Raw genomic sequence first — 18041 nt, 5'->3', positions numbered from 1 at the left:
AAAATTAATGCACAGAAATCTCTTGCATTCCTATACACTAATGATGAAAAATGTGAAAGAGAAATTAAGGAAACACTCCCATTTACCACTGCAACAAAAAGAATAAAATACCCAGGAATAAACCTACCTAGGGAGACAAAAGACCTGTATGCAGAAAACTATAAGACACTGATGAAAGAAATTAAAGATGATACCAACAGGTGGAGAGATATACCATGTTCTTCGATTGGAAGAATCAATGTTGTGAAAATGACTATACTACCCAAAGCAATCTACAGATCCAATGCAATCCCTATCAAATTACCAATGGCATTTTTTATGGAACTAGAACAGAAAATCTTTAAATTTGAATGGAGACACAAAAGACCCCGAATAGCCAAAGCAGTCTTGAGGGAAAAAAGCGGAGATGGAGGAATCAAGACTCCCTGACTTCAGACTATACTACAAAGCTACAGTAATCAAGACAATATGGTACTGGCACAAAAACAGAAATATAGATCAATGGAACAAGATAGAAAGCCCAGAGATAAACCCACGCACCTATGGTCAACTAATCTATGACAAAGGAGGAAACGATACACAATGGAGAAAAGACAGTCTCTTCAATAAGTGGTGCTGGGAAAACTGGACAGCTACATGTAAAAGAATGAAATTAGAACACTCCCTAACACCATACACAAAAATAAACTCAAAATGGATTAAAGACCTAAATGTAAGGCCAGACACTATAAAACTATTAGAGGAAAACATAGGCAGAACACTCTATGACATAAATCACAGCAAGATCCTTTTTGACTCACCTCCTAGAGAAATGGAAATAAAAACAAAAATAAACAAATGGGACCTAATGAAACTTCAAAGCTTTTGCACAACAAAGGAAACCATAAACAAGACGAAAAGACAATCCTCAGAATGGGAGAAAATATTTGCAAGTGAAGCAACTGACAAAGGATTAATCTCCAAAATTTACCAGCAGCTCATGCAGCTTAATATCAAAAAAACAAACAACCCAATCCAAAAAGGGGCAGAAGACCTAATAGACATTTCTCCAAAGAAGATATACAGATTGCCAACAAACACATGAAAGAATGCTCAACATCACTAATCATTAGAGAAATGCAAATCAAAACTACAATGAGGTATCACCTCACACCAGTCAGAATGGCCATCATCAGAAAATCTACAAACAACAAATGCTGGAGAGGGTGTGGAGAAAAGGGAACCCTCTTGCACTGCTGGTGGGAATATAAATTGATACAGGCACTATGGAGAACAGTATGGAGGTTCCTTAAAAAACTAAAAATAGAATTACCATATGACCCAGAAATCCCACTACTGGCCATATACCCAGAGAAAACCATAATTCAAAAAGACACATGCACCCCAATGTTCATTGCAGCACTATTTACGATGGCCAGGTCATGGAAGCAACCTAAATGCCCATCGACAGACAAATGGATAAAGAAGATGTCGTACATATATACAATGGAATATTACTCAGCCATAAAAAGGAACGAAATTGGGTCATTTGTCAAGACGTGGATGGATCTAGAGAGTGTCATAGTGTGTGAAGTAAGTCAGAAAGAGAAAAACAAATATCGTATACTAACACATATATGTGGAACCTAGAAAAATGGTACAGATGAACCAGTTTGCAGGGCAGAAATTGAGACACAGATGTAGAGAACAAATGTATGGACACCAAGAGGGGAAAGCGGCAGGGGGTGGGGGTGTGATGAATTGGGCAATTGGGATTGACATGTATACACTGATGTGGATAAAACTGATGACTAATAAGAGCCTGCTGTATAGAAAAATAAATTAAATAAAATTCAAAAATCAAAAAAAAAAAAAAAAAGAAAAATGAGGACATGCATAGAACAGACCTGACCTAACACACAGCTTGGAACCAAAAATAAAATAAAATAAAATAAAAATAAAAAATAAAAAAATAAGACAGTATAAATGTAGTTGTTATTGTAAGTCTTTCTTCTGACTTAAAAGACAACTGCATAAAGCAATAATTATAAACCTATATTAATGGGTACATGATGTGTAAAGAGGTAACTTGGATGATAATGAGAGCAAAAGCAGAGAGGGAATAAAGTTATATAGGAGTATTGTTTTATATACTATTGAAATTAAAATGGTATTACTCCAAACTAAATAACCAATGGATAAAAAGAAGAAAATTCCAGGGAACTTAGAAAATACTTTGAGATGAATGGAAAAAATACATACAATATACCAAAACCAATGAGATGTAACTAAAGCAGAGCACAGAGGGAAATATGTAGCCATAAATGCAAGTATTGAAAAAGTAGAAAGCTCTCAAATCCATGACCTAACTTCCTACTTTAAAATATTAGAAATGAAAGAAAATTAAACCCCAAAAAAAAATCAGAAGAAAGGAAATATTAAATACTAGAGTGGAAATAAATGAAACAGAATGAAAAAATTAGAGAGGAAAAAAATAATCAATGAAACTAAAAGTTGGCTCAAAAGAGCAACATAAATGACAAATCTTTAGCTAGACTGACCAAGAGAAAAATAGATGAGACTCAAGTTACTAAAACCAGGAATAAAATTGGGAACATTACTACTGAATTAACAGAAATAAACAAGATTAGAGACACTATGAAAAAAGTATACAAACAAATTAAATAATCTAGATGAAAGGGACAAATTCCTAGAAACACAAACCAAAAGTGGCTAAAAAATAGAAAATCTGAATAGAACTATAACAAGAGATTGAATTATTAATTTTTTCTAAATTCCACAAAGAGAAGCCCAGATACAAAAGGCTCCACTGGTGAATCTTCACAAACATTTAAAGAAGAAATAACAGCAATCCCTCACAAATGCTTCCAAAAAATAGAAGAGGGAACTTTCTAGCTCATTCTATGAGTCCAGTATTACCCCAATATCAAACTGGACAAAGATATTACAAGAGGAAGTACAGACCAGTATCCCTCATGAATATATCTTAAAATCCTCAACAAATTCTAGAAAACAAAATGCATCAACACATGAATAGGATTATACATCATAACCAATTGGGATTTAACCCAGGAATGCAAGGGTGGCTCAACCTATGAAAATCAATGTAGCACACCATATCAATAGAATATATGGGGAAAAAAACACGATCATCTCCACAACTGCAGGAAAAGATTTGACAAGATCCAGCACCCTTTCATGATTAAAAAAAAAGAAAAGCATTCAACACAAACTAGGAATAAAAGGGAACTTCCTCAATCTAACAAAAGCATCTACAAAAAACTCACAGCTAGCGTCATACTCAATGGTAAGTGAATGAAAACTTCCCCCCTAAGATCAGGAACAGCATAGGATATCCACTCTTGCCACTTTTATTCAACACAGTATTGAAGTTCAAGACAGGTTAATTAAGCAAGAAAAAGAAATTAAAGGCATCTAGATTGGAAAGAAAGTAGTAAAACTCTGTCTGTGTGCAGATGACATGATCTTGAATATAGAAAATCTTAAGGAATCCACACACCAAAATTTAGAGCTAATAGACAAGGTTCAGCTAGGTTTCAGGATAACATAGAAAGATCAGTTCTTTTTCTGTACACTAGCAATGAACAATACAAAATTGAAATTAAGAAAATAAGTTTATTTACAGTAGCATCAAAAAGAATAAAATACTTAGGAGTAAATTGAACAAAAGAAGCACAATGCTTATATGCTGAAAACTATTTTTAAAAATTAGAGAAGACTTAAATACATTGAAAAATATCCTATGTTCATAAACTGGAAGACTTAACATTGTTAAGATAGCAATACTCGGGCTTCCCTGGTGGCGCAGTGGTTGGGAATCCACCTGCCAATGCAGGGGACACGGGTTCGAGCCCTGGTCTGGGAGGATCCCACATGCCGCGGAGCAGCTGGGCCCGTGAGCCACAATTACTGAGCCTGTGCGTCTGGAGCCTGTGCTCTGTAACAAGAGAGGCTGTGATAGTGAGAGGCCCGCACACTGCGATGAAGAGTGGCCCCCGCTTGCCGCAACTAGAGAAAGCCCGTGCACAGAAACGAAGACCCAACACAGCCAAAAATAAATAAATAAATTAATTAATTAAAAAAAAAAAAGATAGCAATACTCCACAAACTGATCAATGCAACCTCCATCAAAATCTGAGCTTCCTTTAGTGAAAAAATTGACAAGCCAATTCTAAAATTCATATAGAAATGCAAGGGATCCCAAAGAGCCAAAATAATCTTGGGGGAAAAAAAGAACAAAACTGGAGGACCCACACTTTCCAATTTCAAAACCTACTACAAAGCTACAGTAATCAAGTCTGTTGTGCTGGCATAAGGATAAACATATAGATCAATGGTAGAAAATCCATAGTCCACAAATAAACTCTCACATTTATGGTCAACTGATGTTTGACAAGAGTGTTAAGACCATTCAATGGAGAAAGAATAGCCTTTATGGTGCTGGGACAACAGGACATCTATATGTAAAACAATGAAGTTGGATCCCTACTCATACCACTTACAAAGACTAACTCAAAATGGCTGAAAGACCTAAACATAAGAGCTAAAACTATAAAACTTTTAGAAGGAAACATAGGCATAAATCTTGGTGACTTTGGATTAGGCAATGGATTTTTAGATATGATACCTAAAGCACAAGCAAACCAAAGACAAAATATAGATAAATTGGACTGTTTCATAATTTAAAACATTTGTGTTTCAAAGAGTCTATCAAGAAAGTAAAAGGACAGCCCACAGAATGGGAGAAAAGATTTGCAAATCACATAACTGGTAAGGGTCTAATGTTCAGAATATATAAAGAGCTCTTTCAACTCAATAAAAAGACAAATTACTTGATTTTAAAAATTGTCAAAGGGTTTGAATAGACATTTCTCGAAAGGAGAGATACAAATAGCCAGTAAGCACGTGAAAAACTGCTCATCATCATTAGTCATTAGGAAAACATCAAAATTACAGTACAACCTTTCACACCCATAAAATGGCTCTAATCCAAAAATGGAGAATAACAAGTGTTGGTAAGGATGTAAGAATGTACAGTGATGCAGCTGCTTTGGAAACAAGTTTGGCAGCATATCTGTTTCCTATTGCTACTGTAAAAAATTACCAGAAATTTATTAGCTTAAAACAAAGTTACAGCCTATGGTTCTAGGGGTCAGAAATTCATGATCAGTTTCATTGGACTAAAGTCAAGATGTTGGCAGAGCTGTTTCCTCCTGGAGGCTCTGAGAGGAGAGTCTATTTCCTTGCCTTTTTCAGCCTCTAGTGGGGCTTCCTGTGTTGCTTGGCCTTTGACCCGTCCCATCTTCAAGGCGCTACATGCTCATCTCTGCTTTTGCTCTGCCTTGTCTTTCATCCTTCTTATTATTATAAGGACAGATGTGATTACATTGGGCCCATCCAGATAATCCAGGATAATTTCCACATCTCAAGATCCTTAATCTGGGAACTTCCCTGGTGGCGCAGTGGTTAAGAATCCGCCTGCCAATGCAGGGGACACGGGTTCAAGCCCTGGTCGGGGAAGATCCCACATGCCACGGAGCAACTAAGCCCATGCGCCACAACTACTGAGCTTGTGCTCTAGAGCCTGTGAGCCACAACTACTGAGCCCGCGTGCCAAGAGCCCATGCTCCACAACAAGAGAAGCCATCGCCATGAGAAGCCCGTGCACCACAACAAAGAGTAGCCCCCGCTCGCCACAACTAGAGAAAGCTTGCACACAGCAACAAAGACCCAGCACAGCCAAAAAAAAGAGAAAGATCCTTAATCTAACCACATCTACAAAATCCCTTTTGTCATATAAGGTAACATTCACAGGTTCTGGGGATTAGGATAGGGAGATATTGGGGTTGGGGGGACATTATTCAGCTCACCACAAGCACTGCCTCAAAGAGTTAAAGTTAGAATTATCATACGACCCAGCAATTCTACTGCTACATATACCTGACACAACTGAAAATATATCCAGACAAAAACCTGTGCATAAAACGTTCATAGTGGGGAGCTGGTGGTCCAGTGGTAAAGAATCCACCTTCCAACGCAGGGGACGAGGCTTCGATCCCTGGTCAGGGGACTAAGATTCAACATGCCACGGGGCAACTAAGCCCATGCGCCACAACTACTAAGCTGGTGCACCTCAACGAGAGAGGCTGTGTGCCGCAAACTACAGAGCCCACGCGCCCTGGAGCCTGCACGCCACAACTAGAGAGAGAAAACCCACACACCACAACTAGAGAGAAGCCTGTGCACCGCAACAAAGAGCCCGCGTGTCACAACGAAAGATCCCACATGCCTCAAGGAAGGTCCTGCATGCCACAACTAAGGCCCGATGCAGCCAAAAATAAAAAAAACTAAAAAATAAAAATAAATTTTTTTGAGAAAAAAAAAAAAAAGACGTTCATAGTGGCATTACTTATAACACCCCAAAAATGGAAACAATCCAAATGTCCATCAACTAATGAATGAACAAACAAAATGTGGTATACAATGAAATATTATTCACCCACAAAAAGGAAAGTACTGGGCTTCCCTGGTGGCGCAGTGGTTGAGAATCTGCCTGCTAATGCAGGGGACGCGGGATCTAGCCCTGGTCTGGGAAGATCCCACATGCCGCGGAGCAACTAGGCCCGTGAGCCACAACTACTGAGCCTGCGCGTCTGAAGCCTGTGCTCCGCAACAAGAGAAGCCGCGATAGTGAGAGGCCTGCACACCGCGATGAAGAGTGGCCCCCGCTCGCTGCAACTAGAGAAAGCCCTCGCACAGACACGAAGACCCAACACAGCCAAAAATAAATAAATAAATAAAAATAGTAAAAGCTCTGTTTAAAAAAAAGGAAAGTACTGACACATGCTACAACATCAATGAACCTTGCAAACATTTTGCTGACGGAAAGAAGCCAGGCACAAAAAGCTACGTATTATATGATTCCATTTATATGAAATATCCAGAATAGGTAAATCCACAGAGACAAAGTAGATTCGTGGTCACCAGAGGCTGGGGGAAGGAGGAGTGAGGAGTGACTGCTTCGTGGGTGTGGGGTTTCTACTGAGGTGATGAGTATATTCTGAAATTAGTAAGCGGTGATGGTCTCACCACCTTGTGAACATACTAGAAACCACTGATTATAGTCTTTAAAAGGGTGAATTCTGTGGTATATGAATTAGAATTTTAAAAGGAACATGCTAATATAGGATAAAAAAGAAAACTCTTTCATAGTTTTGTTTCATAGTTTCGTCTTCCTTGGGTGGCAGGAATCCTAAGGAATCCTCTAGACGGATGAAGCTGGGTAGAGTAGGGTTCAGAGCCCTACGGCAATTCAAAGAATGATCACAGCCATCCCATTTGGTGGACAGTAGAACATCATGGGATCCACTTGCCCAGACTGAACCAATCTCTGCCCTCTAAGAGCCTTAATCCTAGCAGGATGCAAGGATGCATATGGATAGTTAACATAACAGATCATAAAAGACATGAAGACACAACACCATCAGAGTTCTAACCCTCCTAAGTCAGGGCATTCTGCAAAAGATTCACCACAACAATATTGGCCTGGAAGTACCCCAGGATTTGCCTTGAGTGAGGCTGGGGCGGATGGAGAATGGAAGCTAGATGACAGCATTCAAGTCCTAGGTAAGACGTGACACGTCGAGTGACCATATGCCTCCAGTGAGGGAGAACCTCCATGACCCCTCATTTCCTGCTTCCTGCTGAATGGCAGCAAGTGAATTTTCAATGAGATGCAGCATCTTCTCCACCCCCTGTTAGAACATAGATCCCAGACTCACGGCCACAAAGCTAATGACACTTAGCTTTCTGAAAACACCAGTTTAGTTCTAATCACCATCTCTCTACCCCTTTCCTTAAAGGGCCTCCATTAGAGCTTGCAAGTTCTGAATCAAACATTTTCAAGGCAAAGAAACTTACTAAGGACGTATTTTATACCCAACTGCTCTAAATGCCATGTTCCCGACGTACCCCTTTGGTCTGTTGCTCAGAAGGGTCAGGGGAGACATCCGTGATGTTTCTCCTCTTCAAGGACTGCTCATCCTTCTTGGCTTTCCGGAGCTCCAGGCTGACTGCTATCCTCTGCTGCCGCCTCATCTAATGAGGAAAAGAATGGGAGCCCTTAGAGCTGGGAAGTCAGGTTGTCACCCTGTTTAGCCTTTAGAGCACACTTCAAAGCATCCAATTTCACTTTTACAGATGCAACAGGCTGGAAGAGTTCAGATCACACAGCTAGTCAATAGTCAGCTCAGCTAGCCTCCTCTGCTTCTTTCTCCTCCTCCACCACCTCTAGCGAGATCGCCAATCTTCCTCCCAAAGTGAAGGAAGACCATGCACACCCACTGGCCAGCCAGGATTCTCAGGTGTAGAGACATCTGAGCAAAGCATCCCATTGCCCTGAATCTGAGCACATCTTCATTGGTGCCGATTGCTTCCAGAGAAGCAGGCCTGTGCCTTCTAGCTGTGGGCACCCGGGTGGGGCAGGGGACTGAAGGGAGCACCCCGGCCCCAGATGTCCTTGACCATTTCCACTGCTGGGAATCAGCCTATAGGTCATGCACACCTTGATCCAATCCCAAGAGTTTTACTTGGACACCAGACTGTGGAAGATGGAAATTCTACAAACAAACAAACCCCCCTTTTCTTCTCTTATCAGGCAAAACTCAGACCTTACCGTATTGAGAATCCTGAGGAAATGATCTAATCTTTATGGATAGATGAGTTTTGGGTTGAAGACTTTAAAATATTAATTATAAGGAAGTCAGTGTGTATTAGATACTTCTGGTTCCTTAAAGAAGCTATTTGAGCCTTGCTTGAAACTAGGGTCAATGGGAATTCCCTGGTGGTCCAGCGGTTAGCACTTGGCGCTTTCACTGCTGGGGACCGGGGTTCAATCCCTGGTCGGGGAACTAAGATCCCGCAAGCCGTGCGGCACAGCCAAAAAAAAAAAAAGAAAATAGGGTCATTGTGGTGTTATCTGGAAAGGCGAGGACACGCTGGGGACCTATGGAGCCAGTTGTCGTGTTGCTCCCATCACTAAGCGGCCCTTCCCCATAGAGAATTTGGTACCTTTGGCTTCTACCTTCTCATCTCCTGGACCTTCCCGCTGCTGTCCCCATAGAGGGTTTGATTTCTTTGTTCTAATTGGTTTCCTTTAATCTGTGGTGGTCTTGGAAGCCAGACAAGCCAAGCTTGTTGGAAAGGGCGTAAGTAAGCGGGATTTGGCTTTGGATGGTGTTCAACTGGGCGGCTATGCCCTTGTGTTCTCCTTATCCTCAGCTGCCTTTCAGATTCCCAAGGCGTAGCCAGCTTGATATGTCAGTCAAGATACATAGATATAGGACACAGCGCTAGACAGAAAACCTGGAGACCAGAGAAGCTGAATGAGAGATTCACGAACAGCACAGCCTCCCTGGCCCAGCGCTCGTGCTCATCCCAGTAGAGAGAGCAGTCTGGGCTTTTCACTTCTGAGTCCTATTTCTCTTCAAGGCATGCTGGTTGGTACCTGTATTCCCAACATCTTAGCTCCTTGGTAAGCCCCCTTGACATGCAGAGCTGCAGGTAAGCATCTATATACCAGGCACTTGATGATGCTACCCAGGTCCTAAGAGGTAGGTATCAGCCCTGTTTTATAGATGAAGAAACTGAGGCTCTGAAGTTCAATAGTTTCAAGATCACATGGAGACCTTGATTTGAGTCTACAGTTGTCCGACTAAGTCCATGAGGTTTGATCCTCCCCACCTTCAATATTTTACTATGAAATTTTCAGATATACAGAAAAGTTAAAAGGATTATTCAATGACCATCCATGCACTTACCCACAATGAACATTCTGCTATACTTGCTTGTTCACCCCATCTAGCCCACTCTCCACTATTTTTAATGCATTTCAACCATGTGCTTTTTACCGCACCCATCCTTGATAGAGTAAGGTATCGCTTCATACTCACAGATGCATCTTTGCCACGATACTTAAATTTTCTCAGCCTCTCTTCCGGAGCTTCTAAAGTCGGCATATTGACTAGAAGAAGTAAAGCACCTGTAGGTAGGACAGTTCCAAAGAGATTTTCAGTGCCCAGTATGTGGTTACCATGTTAAAGCCATCCGGGCTGTAAGCCCTTAAAGGACCCACAGTGGAACGGAGAGCAGCATCCACAGGCGTCACATGCCAGTTCAATAGGCAATGAGCATCATGGGAACTCAGAGGGGACCAGCGCTGGGCTACAGGAGTAAGGGATATCTTTTTAGGGGCAGTTTGGCTTGAACTGGGCTTTTGATGGCTAGCGTAGGCTGGAAGGAAAGCACAGACCCCTTCCACGTGGCTGGGTCCAAGGAGTTCTGTACGAGCATACGTACAGGATGCTGAGGAGCCCAACGAGGCGATGATAGGAAGATGGTCCTCTTCTCCCACATCCGATCCACCAGCACATCAGTACAGGACTGTCTCAAGCATGTCCCACTCCTAATCTTTTAGAGGACTTCCTCCACCCTGGTCCAGCCCACCATCATCTTTCACCCACACTATGGCAACTGTCTCCGAACTCTACTCCCTGCTTCTACAATTGCCTTATCCCAATCTGTCCTCTACACAAAGCCATGTGATCTTTTAAAAAGAAACTGACCATGTAATTTCCCCCACTTTTTTCCCGCCCTCTACTGGCTGGTTGATCTTAGAAGAAAACTCAAGTTCACCATGATGCCCACCCTACGTGAGCTGGCCTCAGCCCACTTTTACCCAACAATTCTTTCCTATCTAAGAAGCTAAGTATCTTCCCAATCTGTCTGTTTCGTTTTCTCCATAGCTTTTACCACAACTCAATATTTTCTTGTTTGTGCATCTTCCCCTCCATACTCCCAAGGACAATGGGACCATGCGTGTCTTAGTTACGATTCATCAGCCCCTTCACAATGCATGGCATGTAGTAAGTAGGTACTCAAATGTTTGTTAGAAGAGGGTGGTGAGCGATAAGCTCACAAAGGGAGTTGGCCCTCCATTAGAGGAGGTTATTCAGATCAGGGCAAGTTTGGATTTCCTACAGGGCAGCAGGGAATAACCTTTCTTACAAGTATGCAATGAATATTCGTCTGTTTCTAAGTATACAGGATGGGCCAGACTACATTATACCAAAGAGAAAACTGGATAAAGATGACCAACAGACTCTCTTCTTGAGAGTAGAACAGCTGGGAATAATTTTGGTAGGAAAGACTAATTTAGACATATCAGTTTGGATGGGACGGTGTAGACAACTTGGAGAATTCTGTCAGTGAGGAGAAAGCCAAGGAGAGAGAAGACGAACTCTATCTTAGAACAGAACAAGAATTGAGTCTTGGTGACCTGTGTATTAGGGTCCAAGAAAACAAAGAGCCAGCAAGGGACTGGGGAAAGGAGGGAATCTGAGACAGAACAACAGAAGCACAGACTCAGAGGCACTACCGGTTAACAGCGGCTACCATGCCAGGGACAAATCCATAAAAAGAAGCACCACCAGCCCCAGACAGATAGGAGAGCAAGTCAGCTGAGTCTCAGAGCTGAGGCTTCACTGCCGTGACTTTGCTTTTTCTAAGGCGTTTGTCTCTTTAGGAGCTTGAGCAAAAATAGCTGACAATGTGTACAAATCTGAGTGGGAAATGCAAATTACTTCCCAGAATTGACCAGCTGCTCCCTCCCCCCAGCACATCTCAATCTGGAGAGGTGGAGAGTGACACAGTGGGTCACACAATGGGTCACAGGAACATTTGCGAAGCTCTAAACATTCCGTTAACAAAGTCACACTGGTCTCCTCCACCACCCCAACCCCCAGAGAGTCAAGGAGCCCCGGTGACATCCATGGCCCTTCCATTGCTGTGTATTTACCAGGAGAAGCACCACGTATAAGTTGGCTTGAGACAATCACAGGCTTTAGATTAATTCAGTTAAAAGTTCAAGCTGGAGGTAGATTGACCTCCAGCAATACACCAGAAGCCAGCACATCAGGAAGAGGAGAGAATGATGCTGCAGGACAATCTCAGCCCTGGAGGCTCAGGCCAGAGAGTAACCATGTCCCATCCCTTCATCTACTTTAAAGTCATCTCCAATCCTGCCCCATCAGGAAAGAAAGAGTTGCTTTTTATGACCCAGTGACCCACCGGTAAATCATTGCTATTCATCATGACACCCTTGAAAACACCATCGCAAAAGAGTTTTCCAGTTGCTGTAATAGCAAGGTCAAAAGGATGATCAGTTGCAACCCGAGATTTGGGTTTAAATAAGGAGCTATATGCTACATCTCCAAGAGGTAAGACATATGGCAATATAAATTAGGAGCAGGATAGTATTATGGGCCTATTTCAGACAGCAATGGCCAAAATGTGTTTATTACATACCAGGAATATTGGACACTTAGGATTAAATGAAGCAACATTATGAGGTATCACCCCACACCAGTCAGAATGGCCATGATCAAAAGTCTACAAGCAATAAATGCTAGAGAGGGTGTGGAGAAAAGGGAACCCTCCTATGCTGTTGGTGGGAATGTAAATTGATACAGCCACTATGGAGAACAGTATGGAGGTTCCTTAAAGAACTAAAAATAGAACTACCATATGAACCAGCAATCTCACTCCTGGGCATATATCTGGGCAAAACTGTAATTCAAAAAGCTACATGCACCCCAAAGTTCATTGCAACACTATTTACGATAGCCAAGACATGGAAGCAACCTAAATGTCCATCAACAGAGGAATGGATAAAGAAGATGTGGTATGTATATACAATGGAATATTACTCAGTCATTAAAAACAACACGAAATAATACCATTTGCAGCAACATGGATGGACCTAGAAATTCACTTCACACTAAGTGAAGTCAGGCAGAGAAGGACAAATATCATATGATATCACTCATATGTGGAATCTAATTTAAAAAATGATACAAATGAACTTATTTACAAAACAGAAACAGACTTACAGATATCAAAGACAAACTTATGGTTACCAAAGGAGAAACGTGGAGGGGAGGGATAAATCAGGAGCTTGGGATTAAAATACACACACTACTATATATAAGATAGATAACCAACAGGGACCTACTGTATAGCACAGGGAACTCTACTCAGTATTCTGTGATAACCAATATGAGAAAAGAATCTGAAAAAGAACGAATATATGTATATGTATAACAATCACTTTGCTGTACACCTGAAACTAACACATTGTAAATCAATTACACTCCGATAAAATTTTTTTAAATAAATTAATAAAAAACTCAAAAAACATGAAGCAACATTAACAGTAAGAGAGAGAGAGCCCCATTTTGCAAGTGAGGAAACCTTTGCAGATGCCATTTGCCAAAGTTCCCACAGCTGTTAAGCCCCAGAGCCAGGAATCAGCCTACGTCTGACTCCTGCGTCATGCTTTGGATCACTAAACTTCACAGCCGATAATCTGTAACAAGGTCAGATTAGGAAACACCAAGTCTCCACCGTGGGTGGCACTTAACACATGGGTGAGATGTTGGAAAACAGGAAAGCGCACCGTTTTAGGCAATGGAAACAACAGAGGCCACTTTGGAAACACTCTGTTGCCACCTCATTGCTGAGTCTCACTCACTGTGAGGGGCCCGACCAACTCAGCTCATGAGACTGTCTGAATGCGCACAGAGGCCGGTTTGGTACACGGGGATGAAATGCTTTTGCTCCTTGGGAGACTCAAGGCAGGGCCTAGTTCTAGGACTGTTGCCATGGGAACCATGCATGCTTCTGCCACATCTCAGATGGTATGGCCATAAAGAACCTGGGAAGTGGATCCAGGGGTTCAGAGGGCCGCCACTTTCCTTCAAATCAAATATCAATGGGAATTCCCTGGAGGTCCAGTGGTTAGGACTCGGTGCTTTCACTGCCATGGGCCCGGGGTTCAACCACTGGTCGGGGAACTAGGATCCCACAAGCCGCGCGGTGCAGCCAAAAACAAAACACCAAAAACCAAAAACCGAAAATCAAGTGGAAGGCCTTTATCAGGTGGCATAAGCAGAGAAAGCTTGACTTCAGTTCAGAGTCCTCCCTTGTCCCTGAAAGCAGTTTGAAAGTCACAGGTTTGGCCACACCACTTCATCTGGGGACATCCTGCAAAGCCAGCTGCAAAGCAGATCCTTCTGGCTTTCACAACCTTCTCTACTCAGCTCAAATGTGATTCCTTCCCCTCACATGGCTATTTCTAGCACCAGGAGAGCTGGCTACCCCATCATCCTTTACCAGTAGAATAATGAGAACGCTAATTTGGAGGCTTTGAGTTATGCACCAAAATCAAAGTCAGTACCTTTCCTCATTGATTCTCTAAATTTGAGATCCAGAGAAAGCCAGACTAGTTACTTAGGCAAACATCATCAACGTAGGGGCTGACACCGCCCCCCCACAGCTCTGCTGCTCCCCACACTATGAGACCCCTTGCCCTGGGTGGCAGGTGGCAGAAGCCCACCCAAGGGACCCTCCCTGGCCGCGTCTTATTAATGGCACTGGGTCACTTTCTCTGGTGGGAGCATTACAGGCCATTTGGTTTTTTCTATCCTTCCCTAGGTCTAGCCAAACTTTGACTGTGAGCATCTTTCATGAACCCAGAACGGTTTTAAATTAAGATATGTCTCATCACCCCAGAGTTGGCTTCCATAAAGCAGGATTTTTCTGATTTTAACACATGCTCGCGGCTTAAGGAAACGAAATACTTGAGAAGCGCACTGAGCATTAACTCCCTATAACCCCACTCCTCCTCCAAGTTAACCTCTGAAATCGCACACCACCCTCTACAGGCCCCAGCCGCTCTGCACGTGCCCCAAGGTGCTGATTGCAGGAGGGGAGCCGATCATAGACAGGGTCTGGCAGCATGCGTCTCCACTTCGCCTGTACCGGGGACATCTTTCCATGTGTGTTCAGATCTACATCACTAACAGCCCCTTGTTCAAACAAAGTGGGATTTGTTTTAAGCTAAAACCATGCCTTGGGTTGGAGTGAATGAGGCTTATTCGGAAGGACTGAGCCGATCTCAGCTCCAAGGTCAGCAAGCAGACACCGCTGGGGCTGGAGTGGGCCCCCGGGGAAGGGGGGTGGTCTCCAGTTCCAGGGCCCCCGCCCCCTTCATCGGCATTCTTTGGCTCCCTGCACGGCTCTACCAAATAGACGTGTCCTGACACCACCTTGGAGGCAGGGAGACACACAGCCATGCCTCCCTCCCCGGCCCAGGCTGGCCAAGATGAGAGGCACGTGTCAAAGCAAGAAGGAAGCAAGCAACCAGGCCTTCTCCCCGTGACCCACCTCCAAGGCTTGGAAAGGCTTTGCTCCCCAGGTGAGGACGTCCCGAGGGATATTTCAGGGAGTAGGACACCAGCAAAGATGCAGGGCACACGGATCTACAGGCTGCAGCTGCCGTGTGGGTAACGCAGCCCCAGGCCCCCTGCCATCCCCCCCACCCCGCCTGGGCTCTGGAGGGTGAAGGGTCCCCACCAAATACCACCCCCTCCTCACCCATCCTGAAAACAAGCCAAGCGCCCCTTAGCACAGCTTCTGTCAACCAAGACTGAAGTTCAACAGGGAAAGGCCCAGCCTGGGCCTCCTGGGAGCCACTGCTCCAGGCAGGCCACCAGCTTTGGGGAGAGCATGACCGCAGGAACCTCTCTGGGGCCCCCAAACAGCTTCTAAGGTCCCTGGCACCCTCCACCCACCCGTCACTCACCTGGCAGGGAGCCGCAGTCTCCAGCCCCCTGGTTGACCTTAAATGCCCTCAGCAGGTGGCATGTCTTTGGGGGTATTTGGCCCATCCCCACGGGGCTGGTTTCTGACCAATGTCAATGGTTCTTGGAATCACGTGGGGAGCTCCGCCCACCCTGCCGCCAGAGCCCCACCCCAGAGACTGATTGAGCTGGTCTGTGGGGTGGGGAGGGAGGCCTAGGTCTCCAGGTGACTCTCATGTACCGACAAGGTACAGATGGGAGACTCAGAGGCATTGCGGACCTTCAGGCTCTGCAGCTGCAGCCTTGGAGACACTCAGATGGATGATCAAGAGGTGAGGGGCGGCGGCATCTACCTCCAGGGAAGGGTTTGTGTTCTGGGTGTTTAAGGCTTCCGGGATTCAGCTAGATTGAGTGGCCTCTTCCTAAAATTGAAGGATTAGGCTTAAAGCTGCTGTCGAACAGTTAACAAATGTTTCTTCCCAAGGCAGGCAAAAGATTGGGTGGTGGCGAGAATGGGTCTGCCTCATATCGAAATGGAAATAGGAACAAAATTTCATTTATCTCTTCAACAAATATTTATTGTTCCCACTGTGTTTCAGGCCCTGGCGTGCAACAGTGAACAAGATGACCTGGTTCCCGCCCTCCCATCAGGAGCAGAGATGGGCCTAGAGTGGGAACAGGAGAGTAATTGCGACAACACAGGGCAGGGGAGGTCAGGGAGGGCTTCCTGGAAGAGGTGATGCTAGAGCCACATCTGTAAGAAAAGGAGTCAGCAGGTGAAAAATTGTGAGAAAAATGCTTCAGGCAGAGGGAACAGCATAGGAAAAGGCACCAAGGCAAGAAAACCCAGCCATGGTTCACTTGGGAACAGAGGTTGTTCAGGATTGTTAGAGGGACGATGGGGTCAGGTGTACGGGGGGGCGCCGAGGGAGCCATCCACTCTGGTCCAGGCAGTAGGGAGTTGCACTGTCTGTAGGGGATTTTATTTTTTTTTAATTAATTTTTTAAAAATAAATTTATTTCATTTATTTATGTTTGGCTGTTGAGTCTTTGCTGTTCACGGGCTTTCCCTAGTTGTAGCGAGCGGGGGCTACTCTTTGTTGCGGGGCGCAGGCTTCTCATCGTGGTGGCTTCTCTAGTTGCAGAGCACGGGCTCTAGGCGCACAGGCCTCAGTAGTTACGGATTGCGGGCTCAGTAGTTGTGGCTCATGGGCTCAGTAGTTGTGGCTCGTGGGCTCTAGAGCACAGGCTCAGTAGCTGTGGCACACGGGCTCAGTTGCTCTGCAGCACGTGGGATCTTCCCGGACCAGGGCTCGAACCCGTGTCCCCTGCATTGGCAGGCAGATTCTTAACCACTGAGCCACCAGGGAAGCCCTGTAGGGGATTTAAATCAATGATAAAACCGATTACGTCTGTTTGCTCTTTGGGCCAGGAATTCCGAAGAGTGTCAGGGGGCTGCACCCACCTGTCACTCACTCTTTGAAGGTGTTGGGACTTTGTCCGGAGAGCAGCAGGCAGTCCCTGAAGGTCCCAGCAGGGTTGTGTTCCTATTTGCCTTATTTTTACTTTTTTTTTTATTATGGAAAGTTCCAAATTTGTAAAAGTGGAGAGAAGAGTACAAACGAATCCTTGAGGACACCGAGGTTCAACAGTTACCAACTCCACCTTTTTTTCTCCCCCCACCTTTTTTATTATGTATTTATTGATTTTGGTTGGTGTGTTATCACCAAAGGAAATCGCAGGCATATCATTTCATCCATAAAGTTTCAGAATGAATCTCTAACAGATAGACTTAAAAACTAAAACCAAAATACCATAATCACACCTACCAAAAGCAACATTCTTAGTGGGTCATTTTAGAACATTTAGGCTAGCCTGGAGGGAAGGGGTAAGAGGAGGATTCTTTCCCAGGTGGGGCTAGAAAGAGGAGGTGTCTGACCCCAGGACACCCTGGTTACGGCAGGAGATGTGGGCGGAGAAGCCGGGGTTCTGAGTTGGTGAAGTGTGGGGTTCAGGGTTGGACCTGCACATCCAGGTGCCTGGAGAACATCAGGGTGGGGATACAGCAAAGGCCAGTCGGCTCAGAACTGGGGTGGGACCCGGTGACCCGCTCGAGGCAGTGGTGGGTGATAATGACACAGAGGTATAAGTTAAAGCTGTGGTTTCAAGCTGAGGTGGCTGGTAAGGGATGGTGTCAGAAAAGGGGGATTCAGGATGACTTACAGGAGGCCTGATTCCCACAGGATCCAAGGCCAGCAGAGAGATTGCCCTAGGCCTCCCTGTTCTGCCCAAGGCATTTGAGACAACCCACCTCTCTCCACC

At 44.3% G+C, this 18041-nt stretch overlaps 1 protein-coding gene across 1 annotated transcript in view; it reads right to left on the bottom strand.

The window, feature by feature from the left end:
• The window catches only part of KPNA7 (karyopherin subunit alpha 7), a 46141-nt gene extending 29529 nt beyond the window's left edge, over positions 1-16612 (bottom strand). The window contains exons 1-3 of the mRNA XM_082360899.1: positions 15722-16612; positions 9972-10060; positions 7993-8118 (exon numbers count right to left, since the gene is read on the bottom strand). Coding sequence (XP_082217025.1) covers positions 7993-8118; positions 9972-10060; positions 15722-15806 — 300 coding nt within the window. The 5' untranslated portion in view covers positions 15807-16612. The remainder of the gene's footprint in view (positions 1-7992; positions 8119-9971; positions 10061-15721) is intronic.
• Positions 16613-18041: the final 1429 nt, after the last annotated feature.

This window comes from Balaenoptera borealis (assembly GCF_965194805.1).
Source record: "Balaenoptera borealis genome assembly, chromosome: 16".
NCBI lineage: Eukaryota > Metazoa > Chordata > Mammalia > Artiodactyla > Balaenopteridae > Balaenoptera > Balaenoptera borealis.
The sequence above is the reverse complement of the archived record's forward strand: the minus strand, read 5'-3'. Positions and strand labels throughout refer to the sequence as shown.